Source organism: Carlito syrichta, unplaced genomic scaffold (assembly GCF_000164805.1).
Source record: "Carlito syrichta isolate Samal-C Ts95f unplaced genomic scaffold, Tarsius_syrichta-2.0.1 Scaffold308154, whole genome shotgun sequence".
Classification (NCBI taxonomy): domain Eukaryota; kingdom Metazoa; phylum Chordata; class Mammalia; order Primates; family Tarsiidae; genus Carlito; species Carlito syrichta.
Genome location: NW_007252250.1, coordinates 113,713 through 128,316, shown reverse-complemented (window position 1 = coordinate 128,316; position 14,604 = coordinate 113,713). Strand labels below are relative to the sequence as shown.

At 53.7% G+C, this 14,604-nt stretch overlaps 1 protein-coding gene across 1 annotated transcript in view; it reads left to right on the top strand.

Moving 5' to 3' along the window:
• The first annotated feature begins 390 nt into the window (after positions 1-390).
• PPP1R12C (protein phosphatase 1 regulatory subunit 12C) overlaps positions 391-14,604 on the top strand; it is a 19,383-nt gene continuing 5,169 nt past the window's right edge. Inside the window, 4 exon segments of the mRNA XM_021716077.1 lie at positions 391-533; positions 623-741; positions 8,858-9,017; positions 14,545-14,604. The exon segment at positions 14,545-14,604 is cut by the window's right edge and continues 20 nt beyond it. Of these exon segments, the coding sequence (XP_021571752.1) occupies positions 391-533; positions 623-741; positions 8,858-9,017; positions 14,545-14,604 (482 nt within the window).

Here is a 14,604-nt window from a genome sequence, read left to right as displayed (position 1 = left end):
GGTGACTGCCTGCCTTGCACTGCCTGGGCCCAGGGCTTCCCCATCTGCTCGGGTGTTTTGCAGTCTTGTGCCTTGGAAGCACCCAGCGGGTCTGAAGGAGGAGGGACTGGGGGCTGGAACCCCTCCCTCAGGGCGCTGGGGTCGGCTATGTGGAACCAGCACCACTCTGGGTCCCACACCTGCACGAGAAACGTTCCGGCTCGCTTCCTGTTTGCTGGCAGTGCCTCATGGTCCGCCGTGGTCCAAGTGGTCAGCTGATCTGACCGTGGGCACCCAGGGCGTCTTAAGCAGCTGGTGGCGGGGTCTCTTCCCGACTGGCCTGGTGTTGCCCTGGGGTCTGTGCTGTGGTCCCTTTGGAGTCCTGCCTTGCTGGATGTCGTGTCTGACACGATGTCCTCCCAGGCCTGCATTGACGAGAACCTAGAGGTAGTGCGCTTCCTGGTGGAGCAGGGTGCCACGGTGAACCAGGCGGACAACGAGGGCTGGACGCCCCTGCATGTGGCCGCCTCCTGTGGGTACCTGGACATCGCCAGGTGAGGCTGGGCCAGGGGAGACTGGGGCCCCTGGGCAGCACCTGGGTGGCCCGATGCTCAGCCCTGACCCCGTCCTGCCCCGCCCCCAGGTACCTCCTGAGCCATGGGGCTAACATCGCTGCCGTCAACAGTGACGGGGACCTGCCCCTGGACCTGGCCGAATCAGACGCCATGGAGGGGCTGCTGAAGGCGGAGATTGCCCACCGAGGTGGGCCTTGGGGTGCCGTTGTGGGTGGGTGTCCGCCCTCATGAGGGCTGGAGATGGAGAGCTTAGGTCAGGCTGCCTGAGCTCCGAGACCCAGCCTGTTTCCCAGGATTCCTGGGCCCTCTCTGTGCCTTGGTTTCCTCGCCTGTGAAGTGGGGATGTGGGTACCTGCTTCCAGGATTGCTGGGAGTCCAGCAGTGGCGTGGGGTCAAGCTCGGGCTGCTGCCAGCAGGAATGGCCACTGCCTCCCCAAGCGACTGAGGAGACGAGGTGCGGGGCAAGACTCCCAGGAGTGGCAGGGTTTACTGAGGCCTGGGCAGGCGGGGCCGCCGGGCTGCTCTGAGGATCATGGGCCCTGGGGCCTTCATGTGGGTCCGAGGACCCCCGAAGCTGTGCCGGCCAGGTTTGTTTTCCTAGTGTGTGTGACACCTGCGGGAACCCCCAGAGCATCCCTGGCTCTGTGCATGGCACTCTGAGCCTGACCTCCTGGGTCCACCTTCTGTTCCACCCAGGCCTAGCTGGCTGACTCACACCTTCTAAGCTGACAGGAATGACTGGTCCCTCTCAGCGGCTGAGAGTTTAGGGGTGTGGGCTCAGTGCCGGAGGGCTCTGAAGGGCCCTTCAGGAGGAAAGGGGGACTCTGAGGAAGAAGCAGGACACCAGGAGGACCCCCCGATTTCCGGCTTGGCTCTTTTCACAGTGTTGCCACCAGGCTGGGAAAGGTCAGGGTTCTCCGAGGGGCCTGCTGAGTTTGGGTACCCTGAGCCACGCGGGGACATGTGGAGGTTGAGCGCTGAGGTCTGGAGCCCTCCTGGCTAAATGGGGGGTGGGCAGAGTCAGCCCTAGGGCTGGGGCTCTCCCTGGCCTCCCTCATCTTTGTTTTGGAAAAGCCTCCAACTGACAGAAGAGTCACAGCAATAGCAGCAAGTCCTCAAGTCCTGCACTGAGATCTGCCAGGGGTGTTTTTCTGAGTTGGAGTCGCGCAGGCTGGAGTGCAGTGGCACGCTCACGGCCACCGCAGCCTCGACCTGCTGAGCTCAGGCCATCCTCCTGTCTCAGCCTTCCAAGTTGCTGGGATTACAGGCGCGCATCACCACACCTGGTTAGTTTTTTGATTTATTGTAGAGACGGTGTCTCGCCAAGTTGTCCAGGCTGGTCTCGAACCCCTGGACTCAGGCAGTTCTCTTGCCTCTCTTTCCCATAGTGCTGGGATTACAGGCGTGAGCCACTGTGCCTTGCCTGCCAGTGTTTTTCTTAAAAGCGTTTAAGATGCGGTTCACCCATGCAAGGTGTGCACTTGGTGGTTTTTAATGTGTTCACAGAGTTGTGCGTCCTTGCCATATTGAGTTTAGAATGTTTCCGTCACCTCAAAAAGAAACCTCGAGTCCCTTTAGCCATCCCCTCAGCCCCATCACTAATCTGCTTTCTGTCTCTGTAGATTTGCTATGTTGTACGCTTTCAAGAAATCGAATTATGAAGTGTAGATTCATCAATTTTTGCCTTTTTTTAAAAAAAGGATAGAGACAGGTCTTAGTACATTGCCCAGGCTGGCAGTCTCTCGCTGTAGTAGCTGGACTATAGGTGTGTGCCAGGCCTAGATTGTAATGTTTTGTTACATTTGCAACTGCCCTCCCTCCCTCTGCCCTCCCTCCTTCCCCTGTGCATGCTTTCTTCTTCTCTTCTCTCTCCTCCCTCTTCTTTCTTGTCTTCTCTCCATCTCTCCCTCCCTTCCTTCCATCCAGAGCTATTTCAAGACAGTGTTGCAGATATTGTAGCTCTCACTGCTGATACTCAGCAAGTGTCTCTTTCCACAAGGACACTTCCACAGAACCACAGAAGCGCAGGAGGGACGCCAGGCTCTACCCCCGCTGTGGCAGCGTCAGGCCCTCAGCTGAGGCTGTGGGTGCCTGTTCCTCAGGGCTCAGCCTGGGATCTGGCCCCACGCGTGGTTCTCATGTCAACTTAGTCTCCCTCCCTTGGACCCCTAGGAAACTGAGAATGGCCTCGGGAGGCTGTGAGCTTCCTGACATGCTGTTTTTCCTGTGAAAGTTGCCCATGGCTGGCCCGACAGCTCAGAGGGCCCACTCTCCCCTCCCGTGGGGTGAGGACAAGGCTGGGGGGTACACTGGGGTGTTGGCTTGTAGGACCCGCCAGGAACAAGGCCCTTAGTGTTACTGTGAAGACCCTCGGCTGTGCTGCTGGAGTGGGAGGCTGTGGCTTCTGGAGTCCTGAGGCCTCTGCCAACCCCCCATGATGCCCGCCTTCCCATACCCAGGGGCTGCCGAAGACCCTGAGGCGCTGAGTGTGCACACAGGTGCTGGACACAGCTGGCGCTGGCAGGCAGGCCTAGAGAGAAGGCTGTCTGCCACCGCCCACCTTGCCTGCCAGTTCTTTGTGACCTGAGCACGCCCCCCATCACCTTCTCTGGTCTAGTAGATTCCAGTGTGAATTCTGTGGAGCCTGGCGCAGGCAGGGCAGTTGTGTGCTGTGTCCATTGCCCTGTTCACAGCAGCACAGGGGCGGGAGCAGCCGGATGTCCATCATGGACACATGGAAGAGAGTGTGGCCTGTCCAAGCAGGGGAATAGCGTTCAGCCTCAGAAGGAAGGGAGTTCTGATGTGTGCTACACCGAGGGTGAACAGTGAGGATGTTATGCTTGGTGAAATAAGCCAGTTCCACAGGACAGATCCTGAAGGATTCCACCTCCATGAGGAACTTAGCGCAGTCAGGACTGTGGAGATGGATGGTGTGAGCGCGTGGCCTGTGGTGGGGTGGGGGTTGTTGAATGGGAAGCTTCAGTTTTCAAGGTGAGAAGGTTCTGGAGTTCACCCACACAACAGTGTGATCGTACTTAATGCCCTGAACTGTAGGCATCAAAGTAGTTAAGATGGTAAATTTTCTGTTATGTGTATTTTACCACAGGTTGTTTCTTTTTTGAGTTGGGGGGGGTCTCACTTTTTTGCCCAGGCTGGAGTACAGTGGCATGATTAGGGCTCACCACAGCCTTGTCCTCCTGGGCTCAGGTGAGCCTTCTGCCTCAGCCTCTCCAGTAGCTGGGACTACAGGTATGTGCCACCACATCTGGCTAATTTTTAAATTCATTTGTAGAGATAAGATCTCATTATTTTGCCCAGGTTGGTCTCTAACTCCTGGACTCAAGCAGTTCTCTTGCCTTAACCTCCCAAAGCGCTGGGATTACAGGCAAGAGCCACTGTGCCTGGCCACAGTTTTTTTTAAAAAGGCAACTTTTAGCCGGGCTCGGTGGCTCAGCCTGTAATCCCGTGCTTTGGGAGGCTGAGGTGAGTGGATTTCCTGAGCCCGCAGGTTTGAGACCCACCTGGGCAACTTGGTGAGACCTCATCTCTACAATAAATAAAAAAAATTAGTTGAGTGTGGTAGCATGCGTCTAATTCCAGCTACTTGGAAGGCTGAGGTGGAAGGATCGCCAGAGCCCAGCAGGTTGAGGTTGCGGTGACCGGGAGCGTGCCACGGCACTCCAGTCTGAGCGACAGAGTGAGACTCCAACTCAAAAAAAAAAAAAAAAAAAAAGGCAACTTTTGGGCTTGTGTAACTGGACTCCAGGAGTTACATGGGCTGCAAGCATAATTCGATCCAGGGATACCAACAAAGTCAGAAGCATCTCTCCATTGCTCTGCTGAGCTCCGCATTGGCATCGTTTTTAGGCAGGCCCTCTTGGCGAGGGTCTCAGATGGTTCCTCACCGCAGTCTGATGTTCCCGCTGGAACAGTACCTCTTTCCCAGTGGTGGAGCCACAGTCCACTGGTGTTCACCAGGACCCCTGGCCACACCTCAGCCCCTGAGTCCATCACTGTCTGAGGGTGATAGGCCAGGTCATGTGCTCACCTGGAGCTGGGTTGTGGGCTCCATCCCATCAGCACCATGTGGGGCCGAGTCAGGGAGAGGGAAGCCAAGGCGTCACCAGAGAAGGGCTGCTGGGTGCTGGCCAACCACCCCTGGGTGCACCACTGGCAGCTCCACGCCCCACGCAGAGGGGACTCCCTGGCCGCTTTGTGCAGGGCATGGACCTGGGCAGGAGGGAGACTTGTTGTTTTAGAATGTTGGATGCTTCCTCAGTTGGAGTTGTAGCATCCATGACAGATGGGAGAGGGGCAACAGAGTGGCAGTCGAAGTTCCAGGTGCTGGAGCAACGGCAACTCTTGGGACACTTTGTCTGTCTTTGGAGACAGGGTTGCGCTCTGTCACCAGGCTGGAGTGCAGTGGCGCAGTCATAGTTCACTGCAGCCTTCAACTCCTGGGCTCAAGTGATCTTTCCACCTCAGCCTCCAGAGCAGCTGGGACTACAGGCGTGCACTGCACCCGGCTAAGAACACGGGAACTCTTGTTCTGGCTGGTGGGGTGTTGATTTCAGCCACTTGGGGACATGGCTGGACCCCACTGCTTGTAGCGGAAGACCTTGGGCTTTTGTTTTCCAGCAGTTCTGCTCCTGGGCAGCCTGGTGACCCTGGCACCCGTGGACAGCAAGTCCATCGCAGTACTGTTTGCGAGAGTGAAAGGTGGTAGCCCATGCTACAGAGAGATGGCTGAGTCGCTAGTCTAGAAGTGAGTGACCCAAGCAGGGCCGGACAGTGGCTGCATCAGTCTTCGCAGAACATCCTGTGTCTATCACGATGACTTTACCAGCTGCTGGAGAGGGGAAATCTGCCAGAGACAACATGTGAATGAAAGGGCATGGCTGTGTTCCACTACAACTTTACAAAAATAGGTGACTTTCCAGAGTAGGCAAGTCCTCAGGGACAGGAAGGTCGGTGGTGGCCCGGGGTTGGGGGAGGGGGTGTGGGAGTGACAGCCTCATGGCTACCGGGCTTCCTGGGGCCAACGAAACAGTTCAGGCACCAGATAGTGTTGGTCACAGCACATGAGTATCCTGTATGCCATGTTGAAATAGTGAAGTTGAGATTCCTTTAATCCCAGCATTTTGGGAGACAGAGGCAAGAGGATTGCCTGAGCCCAGGGGTTTGAGAACAGCCTGTGCAACTTGGCAAGACCTTCCTTGACCATAAATCAAGAAAAATTAGCTGGGTGTGATGATGTATGCTTGTACTTGGAAGGCTGGGCAGAAGGATCACCTGAGCCCAGCAGGTCGAGGCTACGATGACTGTGAGCGTGCCATTGCACTGCAGCCTGGGAAAGAGAGTGAGACTCCCACTCAAAAAATAAATAAATAAATAAATAAAATAAAATAAATAAACATCCATCTCAGCCTGTTGAGGCCCAGAGCAGACTGCAGAGGGATGCGCAAGTGGGGAAGTGCGCAAGTGACTGCGGCTGAACAGAAAGTCAGTCCTGCCTGCGCTAAGATGTATTTCAGCCACGAGAATAGTTACTGCCTTAAGACAAAGGGCTCTTCCCTTCAGCCTGCGCTCTTGAGAGAGTTGTTCATCCACTAGACATTCCTGGTACATTCCCCCTTTTGCAGGGGAGTCCTAGTCAGCCAGGAGTCCAAAGGTGGTCCCACGGGAGTTTAAGCCAGAGGGTCCCATGTCATCAGGGGGCACCAGCCTGCAAGCCCTTACGGGCATGACTTCTATCTCCCTTATGGGCACAAACATTCACAGTGATGGTACAGTGCTTCTTGGGTCCCTTTATGGCCTGTGCTGAGATTTACAGTTTATGTGGTGGGGGTACAGCAGCACGTGTTCATGGATGGACATTCACCAGCAGGGTTACCTGGGGAGAGCAGAGATGGGGAGGTGCACATGGTCTGTGTTGGCTCCACCATGTTTAATTTTGCCAGCGCCATCCAATGAAAATCCATGCAACCCACAAGTATAATTTAAATTTTTCAAGTAGGTTCATTAAAGAAACATGTCACATTAATTTTAATTATGTGTGTGTATACTTTTTTTTTGAGTGGGGGTCTTACTCTGTTGCCCCTTCTGGAGTGCAGTGGCACAATCACGGCCACCGCAGCCTTGACCTCCTGGACCCAGGTGAGCCTTCTGCCTCAGCCTTCTGAGTCGCTGGGACACACCACCATGCCTGGCTAATTTTTTATTTTATTGTAGAGACGAGGTCTCATCATGTTGCCCAGGCTGGTCTCAAGTTTCTGGTCTCAGGCACTTCTCCTGCCTCAGCCTCCCAAAGTGCTGAGATTACAGGTGTGAGCCACTGTGCCTGGCTGAATTTTAATTATATATTTAACGCAGTCCATCTGAGACATTATCTCAACATGTCATCAGTACTCAAAACAGTTCATGAGTCACTTTATCTTCCTTTTTTCATGCTGAACTTCCAAGTCCAGTGAGTGCTGTATAGCACTTTTCAATTCAGAACAGCCACGTTTTGGTATTCAGTTGCTACATGTGGCTGGTGGCTGTTGTGTGAGACAGCCCAGCTCTATACAACACTTGGGTCAGTGTGGAAAATTTCACAGTTGAATACATCATAGACAAATAACTTTCCTGGGAGGACTAAACATTTCTAGGAAAGGCACTTCTGCCTCCGTCTATAACATGCCAAAGAGTAGAGTGTTTTTTTTTTTTCCCTTGGTGTTAGAGTCTTACTCTGTCACCCAGGCTAGAGTGCAATGGCATGCTTATGGCCACCACAGCCTGGACCTGCTGGACTCAGGTGATCCATCTTCTGCCTTAACCTAACAAGTGGCTGGCTAATTTGATTTATTGCATCACCATGTTTGCTGACTTTTTGATTTATTGTAGAGACGAGGTTTTGCCATGTTGCTTAGGCTGGTCTTGAACCCCTGAGCTCAGGTAATCCTCTCGCCTCCACCTCCCAAAGTGCTGGGATTACAGGCATGAGCCACTGTGCCCGGCTAGAATAAAGAGTTTTAGTGACAGTCAGCAGTTAGGTAAATTCAGCCTCAGCAAGGCGGCCTGTTTGGTCCAAAATCGACTTAGGTTTGATGTTAGGACATGACTTGCCATCTGCATCTGTAGATGTCGTATGACAGTTGGAGCCTTGGACCTGACTGACAGAAAGCGTGGCTTTCTCCAGGTTGCTTTAGGCGGTAGCTCATTTGTGAACAGGGTGCCTGGGTGGAAAAGAAACTGTTGCCCGATGCCACGAATGCTTTGTGTAGTGACTTTTTGGTGTGTTTATCCTACTCATGAGTGATAAAAGCAGAGACAGTGATAGCATGTGTGGATATGCTGGGACTAAGGGTTATATTGGTAGTGACAGCAAAAGTTAACTCTAAGCAGACACTGGATTTGCTCAATCAACTTTGGGTTTTATATTAAAAATTCCAGCCAAGCATGATGGGTCATGCCTGTAATCCCAACATTTTGGGAGGCAGAGGTGAGAGGATTGCCTGAGTTCAGGGGTTTGAGATCAGCCTGGGCAACATGGTGAGACCTCATCTCTACAGTAAATCAAAAAAATTAGCCAGGTGTGGTGGTGCATGCCCATGCTTCCAGCTACTTGGAAGGATGAGGCGGAAGGGTTGCCTGAGCCCAGCAGGTTGAGACTGCCATGGCCGTGAGTGTGCCACTGCACTCCAGCCTGGGTGACAGAGTGAGACTCGCACTCAAAAAATAAATAAATAAAAACTAAGGCCAGGCATGGTGGCTCATGCCTATAATCCTGGCACTTTAGGAGGCTGAGGTGAGAGGATTGCTTGAATCCAGGAGTCTGAGACCAGCCTGGACAACATAGTGAGACCCTGTCTTTACAAGAAAATAAAAGTTAGCTGTATATGGTTGTACATGCCTGTGGTCCCAGCTACTCAGGAGTTTGAGGAGGGAAGATGACTTGAGCCCAAGAGTTGGAGGCTGGTGAGCCAGGATCCTGCCACTGACTCCAGCCTGGATGACTTAAAAAAAAAAAAAAAAAAAAAAAAGAAGGGTGAATTCCTGGTTGAAATGGGCAAAGGCCCATTATCTCCATTCTCCCAGCATGCAGCCGTGACTCAGAGACCCTTGGTGGGACCCAGGGCCACACAGAGCACAGGTGGGAACACTGGGCCATCCAGGCCTCTGAGTCCCAGAGGGGGCATGCGGAGAAGGACTGGGCAAGTCACAAGGCTGAGCCATGGCCAGCCCAGGGTGTAGCCCTGGGTTTCCTGGACCACAGGACCACAGGTGTGAGTCTCACCTGCTGCCTCTTCTCACCCTCCCAGGTGTGGATGTGGAGGCAGCCAAGCGGGCCGAGGAGGAGCTGCTGCTGCATGACACAAGGTGCTGGCTGAACGGGGGTGCCATGCCTGAGGCCCGGCACCCCCGCACGGGTGCCTCCGCCCTGCACGTGGCTGCCGCCAAGGGCTACATCGAGGTGATGAAGTGAGTAGGCCCCTGTCTGTCCCATCTCACCGCCTACACCTTCCTGTGAATCTGTCCTTTCCCTTTCTTTTCAAACCAGTGTACCTAAGGCTGTCCATTTTCCTCTGGAGGTAACCTTAGGGGGTGTAGTCTTTTTTGTTATTTGTTTTTGAGTTGGAGTCTCACTCTGTTGCCCAGGCTGGCGTGCAGTGGCACACTCATGGCCACCCCAGCGTTGACCTGCTGGGCTCAGGTGATCCTTCCGCTTCAGCCTTCCAAGTAGCCGAAACTACAGGTGTGCACTGCCACCCCTGGCTAATTTTTTGATTTATTGTAGAGATGAGGTCTTGCCAAGTTGCCCAGGTTGTTCTCAAACCCATGGACTCAGGCAATCCTCTCACCTTGGCCTCCCAAAGTGCTGGGATTACAGACTGAGCCACTGCGCCCATTCATGTAGTCTTTTTCATTGTCATTCACTATAAAGCATTTCCCAATTGTAATCTTTCTTCTTTGACCCATGAAGTATTTAGAAGTGTGTCTTTAACTTCCAAATATGTAGGATTTTTGTTGTTGTTGTTTTTTGTTTTTTTTTTTGAGTTGGAGTCTCACTCTGTCGCCCAGACTGGAATGCAGTGGCATGCTAGGATTATTCTAGTCATCGATTTGTTGCTAATTTTCTGGCTAAATTGCATTGTGGTCAGAGAATGGCCCCTATATGATTCCACCTTTTGAGATTTGTTGAGGTTTGCCTTATACCCCCATAAGAATGGTGTTGTCAACCACAGTGTGTTGTGTGAGTGGTTAGGTTAGCTTTATGATCTGTTGTTTGAACCTTCTGTATCTTTTGGTGATAGTTTATTCCGTCCCCACTTGCTCTGTCAGTTACAGGGAGAGGTGTGTTAACGTTTCTCACTATGGTCATGGACTTTGCCTGATTCTCCTGGTAGTTCTATCCTTTTTAGTTTTATATCCTTCAAAGCTAGGTTATTTGGTACATATATATTTTATTTTATTTTATTTTTATTTTTATTTTTTTATTTTTTATTTTTTTGAGTTGGAGTCTCACTCTGTTGCCCAGACTGGAGTGCAGTGGCCGCTCCCGGCCACCGCAGCCTCAACCTGCTGGGCTCCGGCGATCCTTCCGCCTCAGCCTTCCAAGTAGCCAGAATTACAGGCATGCGCTACCATGCCCGGCTGATTTTTTTTTTTTTTAGTTGGAGTCTCATTCAGTCGCCCAGACTGGAGTGCAGTGGCTGCTTCCGGCCACCGCAGCCTTGACCTGCTGGGCTCCAGCAGTCCTTCTGCCTCAGCCTTCCAAGTAGCCGGAATTACAGGCATGTGCTACCACGCTCAGCTGATTTTTTGATTTATTGTAGAGATAAGGTCTCGCTGCCCAGGTGGGTCTCAAACCCGCCGGCTCAGGCAATCCACTCACCTCAGCCTCCCAAAGGCGCGGGATTACAGGCTGAGCCACCGAGCCCAGCTTGATTTTTTGATTTATTGTAGAGATGAGGTCTCGCTGCCCAGGCGGGTCTTGAACCCGCGGGCTCAGGCAATCCACTCACCTCAGCCTCCCAAAGGCGCGGGATTACAGGCTGAGCCACCGAGCCCAGCTCATATGTATTTTAAATTGTTGTAGTACATGCTCCCTTCCTGCCATCTTCCCCTCAGCCGTGGTTCATATGTTTTGCCCCTATTTGGCTGTCTTCCCTCTTTTTTGGGAGGGGGGTCACTCTGTTGCCCAGGCTGGAGTGCAGTGGCACACTCATGGTTACTGCAGTCTTCACATCCTGGGCCCAGGCGATCTCAGCCTCCTGAGTAACTGGGACTACAGGTGTAGTCACCGTGCCTGGCTAATTTATTTTTTGAAGAGACGAGGTCTCTCTTTGTTGCCCAGGCTGGTCTCAAGCTCCTGTGCTCAACCGATCCTCCTGCCTAGGCCTCCCAGAGTGCTGGAATGACAGATGTGAGATGCCCTGCCTGACTCTTCCTTTTCTGTTCAAGCAGTTGCCATACTTAGCTCCCGTTCTCTTTTCTGTTCCTGCCTCTCTCTTTTGTGATGTTATACTTTGTATCTTCGAGTGAAAATGATGTGGGGCGCACCCCTCCCTCCCTGCTCTCTCCTCCATGCTGGGCTTCTCGGAGTCCTTGAAATGACCTTTCTGGCTCCAGTGCACAGGCTGTCTGCCTGCACCTGCTGCTGAGCAGAGCACTCCCCAACATGAGTTCCAGGTCTGTGCTCCCTGGGCCACCTCTGCCACCCTCCCCGCCCTGAGCCGATAATGGGTCCTCCAGATGGAGCCCAGCCCGTGCCTGCCTGGAGGTTAGCCCTCCTCCTCCCGGGGCTCCCAACCCTCAGTGCAGGGGGCTGCTGTGTCTCCAGCCTTGCCTCTGCATTCCAGCCCGGGGGGCAAGAGAGTTAGGACCAAGGAGCACACGTCCATTCCTTTGAATCCAGTCTGGTTCAGGTGCCGTGGCCCACACCTGCCATCTCAGGCTTTGAGAGCCCAAGGCGGGAGAATCGCTTGAGACCTGGAGTTTAAGACCAGCCTGGACAGCATAGCCAAACCCTGTTTCTACAAATAGCTGGGCATGGTGGCACATGCCTTGTAGTCCCCGCACTTTGGGAAGCTAAGGCTTGAGCCTGGGGTTGGGCACTGCAGTAAGCTATGATTACTTCATGACACTTCAACCTGGGTGACAGAGCAAGACCCTGTAATTCCAGCACTTTGAGAGGCGGAGGTGAAAGGATTGCCTGAGCCCAGGGGTTCGAGACCAGCCTGAGCAATTTGGCGAGACCTCATCTCTACAATTAAAAAAAAAAAAGGCAGCCCCCTTAAGTCCCCTCCCACTGTGGGAGCTTTTCTGTCCTCTCAATAAATCCTGCTTTAAAAAAAAAATTAGCTAGGTATGGTGGTATGGGCTTATAGATCCAACTACTTGGAAGGCTGAGGTGGAAGGATTGCCGGAGCCCAGCAGGTCGAGGCTGCGGTGGCCAGGAGCGTGCCACTGCACTCCAGCCTGGGCGACAGAGTGAGACTCCAACTAAAAAAAAAACCGCGGGTTCGAGACCCGCCTGGGCAACTTGGTGAGATCTCATCTCTACAATAAATCAAAAAATTAGCCGGGCGTGGTAGCGCGCTCCTGTAGTTCCAGCTACTTGGAAGGCTGAGGCGGAAGGGTCACTGGAGCCCAGCAGGTTGAGGCTGTGGTGGGCGGGAGCAGCTACTGCACTCCAGTCTGGGTGACAGAGTGAGACTCCAACTCAAAACAACAACAACAAAGCAAGAACAATCCAGTGTCATGCACCAGTTAAATTGGTGTGCCCTTTGCCAGACCCTAGTCGCCTGCCCATTCTAGCTGCAAGGGAGATTTGCCTGCAGCCAGTGACCATGTGTCTAGCTAAAAGCTGGGTGCTCTGATTAAAGGGAGAAAGAGCCACTGTCAGTTTGCAGCCTCTTCTCTGCCATGGAGCTCAAGCACTTTGGAATTAGAGAAACTCATGGACAGTCATTCACTACTGCCCTTTGTTTGTGTCCGTGTTTACACTCAGGTCTGTTTGCTTCATTTTATTTATTTATTTTTTGAGTTGGAGTCTCACTCTGTTGCCCAGATTGGAGTGCAGTGGCCACTCCCGGTCACTGCAGCCTTGACCTGCTGGGCTCCAGCAATCCTTCCGCTTCAGCCTTCCAAGTAGCTGGAACTACAGGCGCGCGCTACCATGCCCGGCTAATTTTTTTGATTTATTGTAGAGATGAGGTCTCGCCAAGTTGCCCAGGCAGGTCTCGAACCCACGGGCTCAGGCAATTCACTCACCTCAGCCTCCCAAAGCGCGGGATTACAAACTGAGCCACCAAGCCCGACTTGACTTCATTTTAGAAGTGTGTAACCAGCATTCTCGTTGATGGTGCTGAGCTCCTGCCATGTGCCAGGCAGGCTGTTAGGTGCTAGGGATACGTTTTACCTAGGATAGGTGGGGGCCACCCACAGCTCCTCACTCATGGGGAGACAGACACTGCTAGGGGGCCGTCCTGGGCATTGCGGAATATGGAGCGGCCTCCCTGGTTTCTGCTGGTGGGTGTTGGGAGCATCCATGGTTGTGAGACCCCAGACTGGCTCTAGATGTGGCCACGTGTCCCCAGGGGAGCACCGTCATCTTGGTTGAGATTTACTGGGTGAGCAGGATATATGAGTGGGGACCCAAGGCAACCAAAATTATCTTCTGGAGGGCAGGCCCCTTGTATTGTAGCCCAGGATTCCCCACTCAATGAGTGTTCTGGGAACCCATTGGCATCCATGGAGCAGCTAGCCTTGTTGGGAGAAGCTGCGTTCAGCTTCTGTGAATGTTTTTTGGAGATTCTTTTTTTTTTCCTGAGTCAGAGTCTTACACTCTTGCCCAGGCTGGAGTGCAGTGGCACGCTCACAGCTGCTGCAACCTCAACCTGCTGGGCTCAGGTGATCCTTTTGCCTCAACCTTCTAAGTAACTGGAACCACAGGCACACACCACCATGCTGGCTAATTTTTTGATTTATTGTAGAGATGAGGTTTTACCAAGTTGCTGAGGCTGGTCTTGAACCCCTGAGCTCAGGCAGTCCACTCACCTTTGCCTCCCAAAGTGCTGGGATTACAGGCAAGAGCTACCACACACAGCCTGGGATTCTTTCAGTGCACGTACCCATTATGTGGTGGGTGATTTACAAGCACACCTGCCCACACCACGCTGACCAAAAATGGCATGACCCCTGTGCCCCACCCTTTGAAACCAGCCTGGGCAACATAGCAAGACCCTGTCTCTGCGACAGTGTAGCCAGGTGTGGGTTGTCCTTGTAGTCTTCTCCTAGAAACCTCAGGCCATGCCTCCATCCATCTGTTCCCACGTTGCCTTAGCCTTTCTCAGCCACACAGTCTCACTGCAGTCTCTAGAGACAAGCATGTCCCCACCTAGCAGGGTTCGGAGACCTGCTTGGACTTGGGCCCCTGCCTCTGCCCCACACTGAGGTGTCATCCAAGCTACCTCCTGGCCTGGGCACTGGTGACACTGTGGGTGGGATCGTTCTTTGCGGGCCGTCCTGAGCACTGCTGGGTGTTGAGTGCATCCTGTCCTCACCTCTAGATGCCACCAGCCCCACCTCCAAGCATGGTAGCCAGGGATGTCTCCAGACCTGCCCGGTTTCCCTGGGGTAGTGTCCCCCGGCTTGTGTCCTGGAGCCCCTGGAAGTCCCATCCTTCTGACAGGTGTGGGGGCTGACAGGGGCGTGCACTCGCCCTGTGCCCACTGCTGCACTTGGGAGTCCCACAGCCAGGGTGACCCTTGATGGCCCACGAAGGTTCTGGAGTCTCCTGCTGGCCAGCACTTGTCCTTCAGCTGCTGGCCCAAGGGGGAGGGAGGCCAGTGCAGGGCTGCTGGTGGTGGGCTGGGCGGGGCTTCTCCAGCCGTTCAGGAGTGTCTCCATGTTGGAACACTGGCACTGCGGCTGCAGTGGCCTGAGTCAACCCTGGGCTTGATACCCCGTCTTGGCCCTTGACCCTGAGTCCCCTGGCTCCCAGGCTGCTCCTTCAGGCTGGCTATGACCCAGAGCTCCGGGACGGGGACGGCTGGACCCCCCT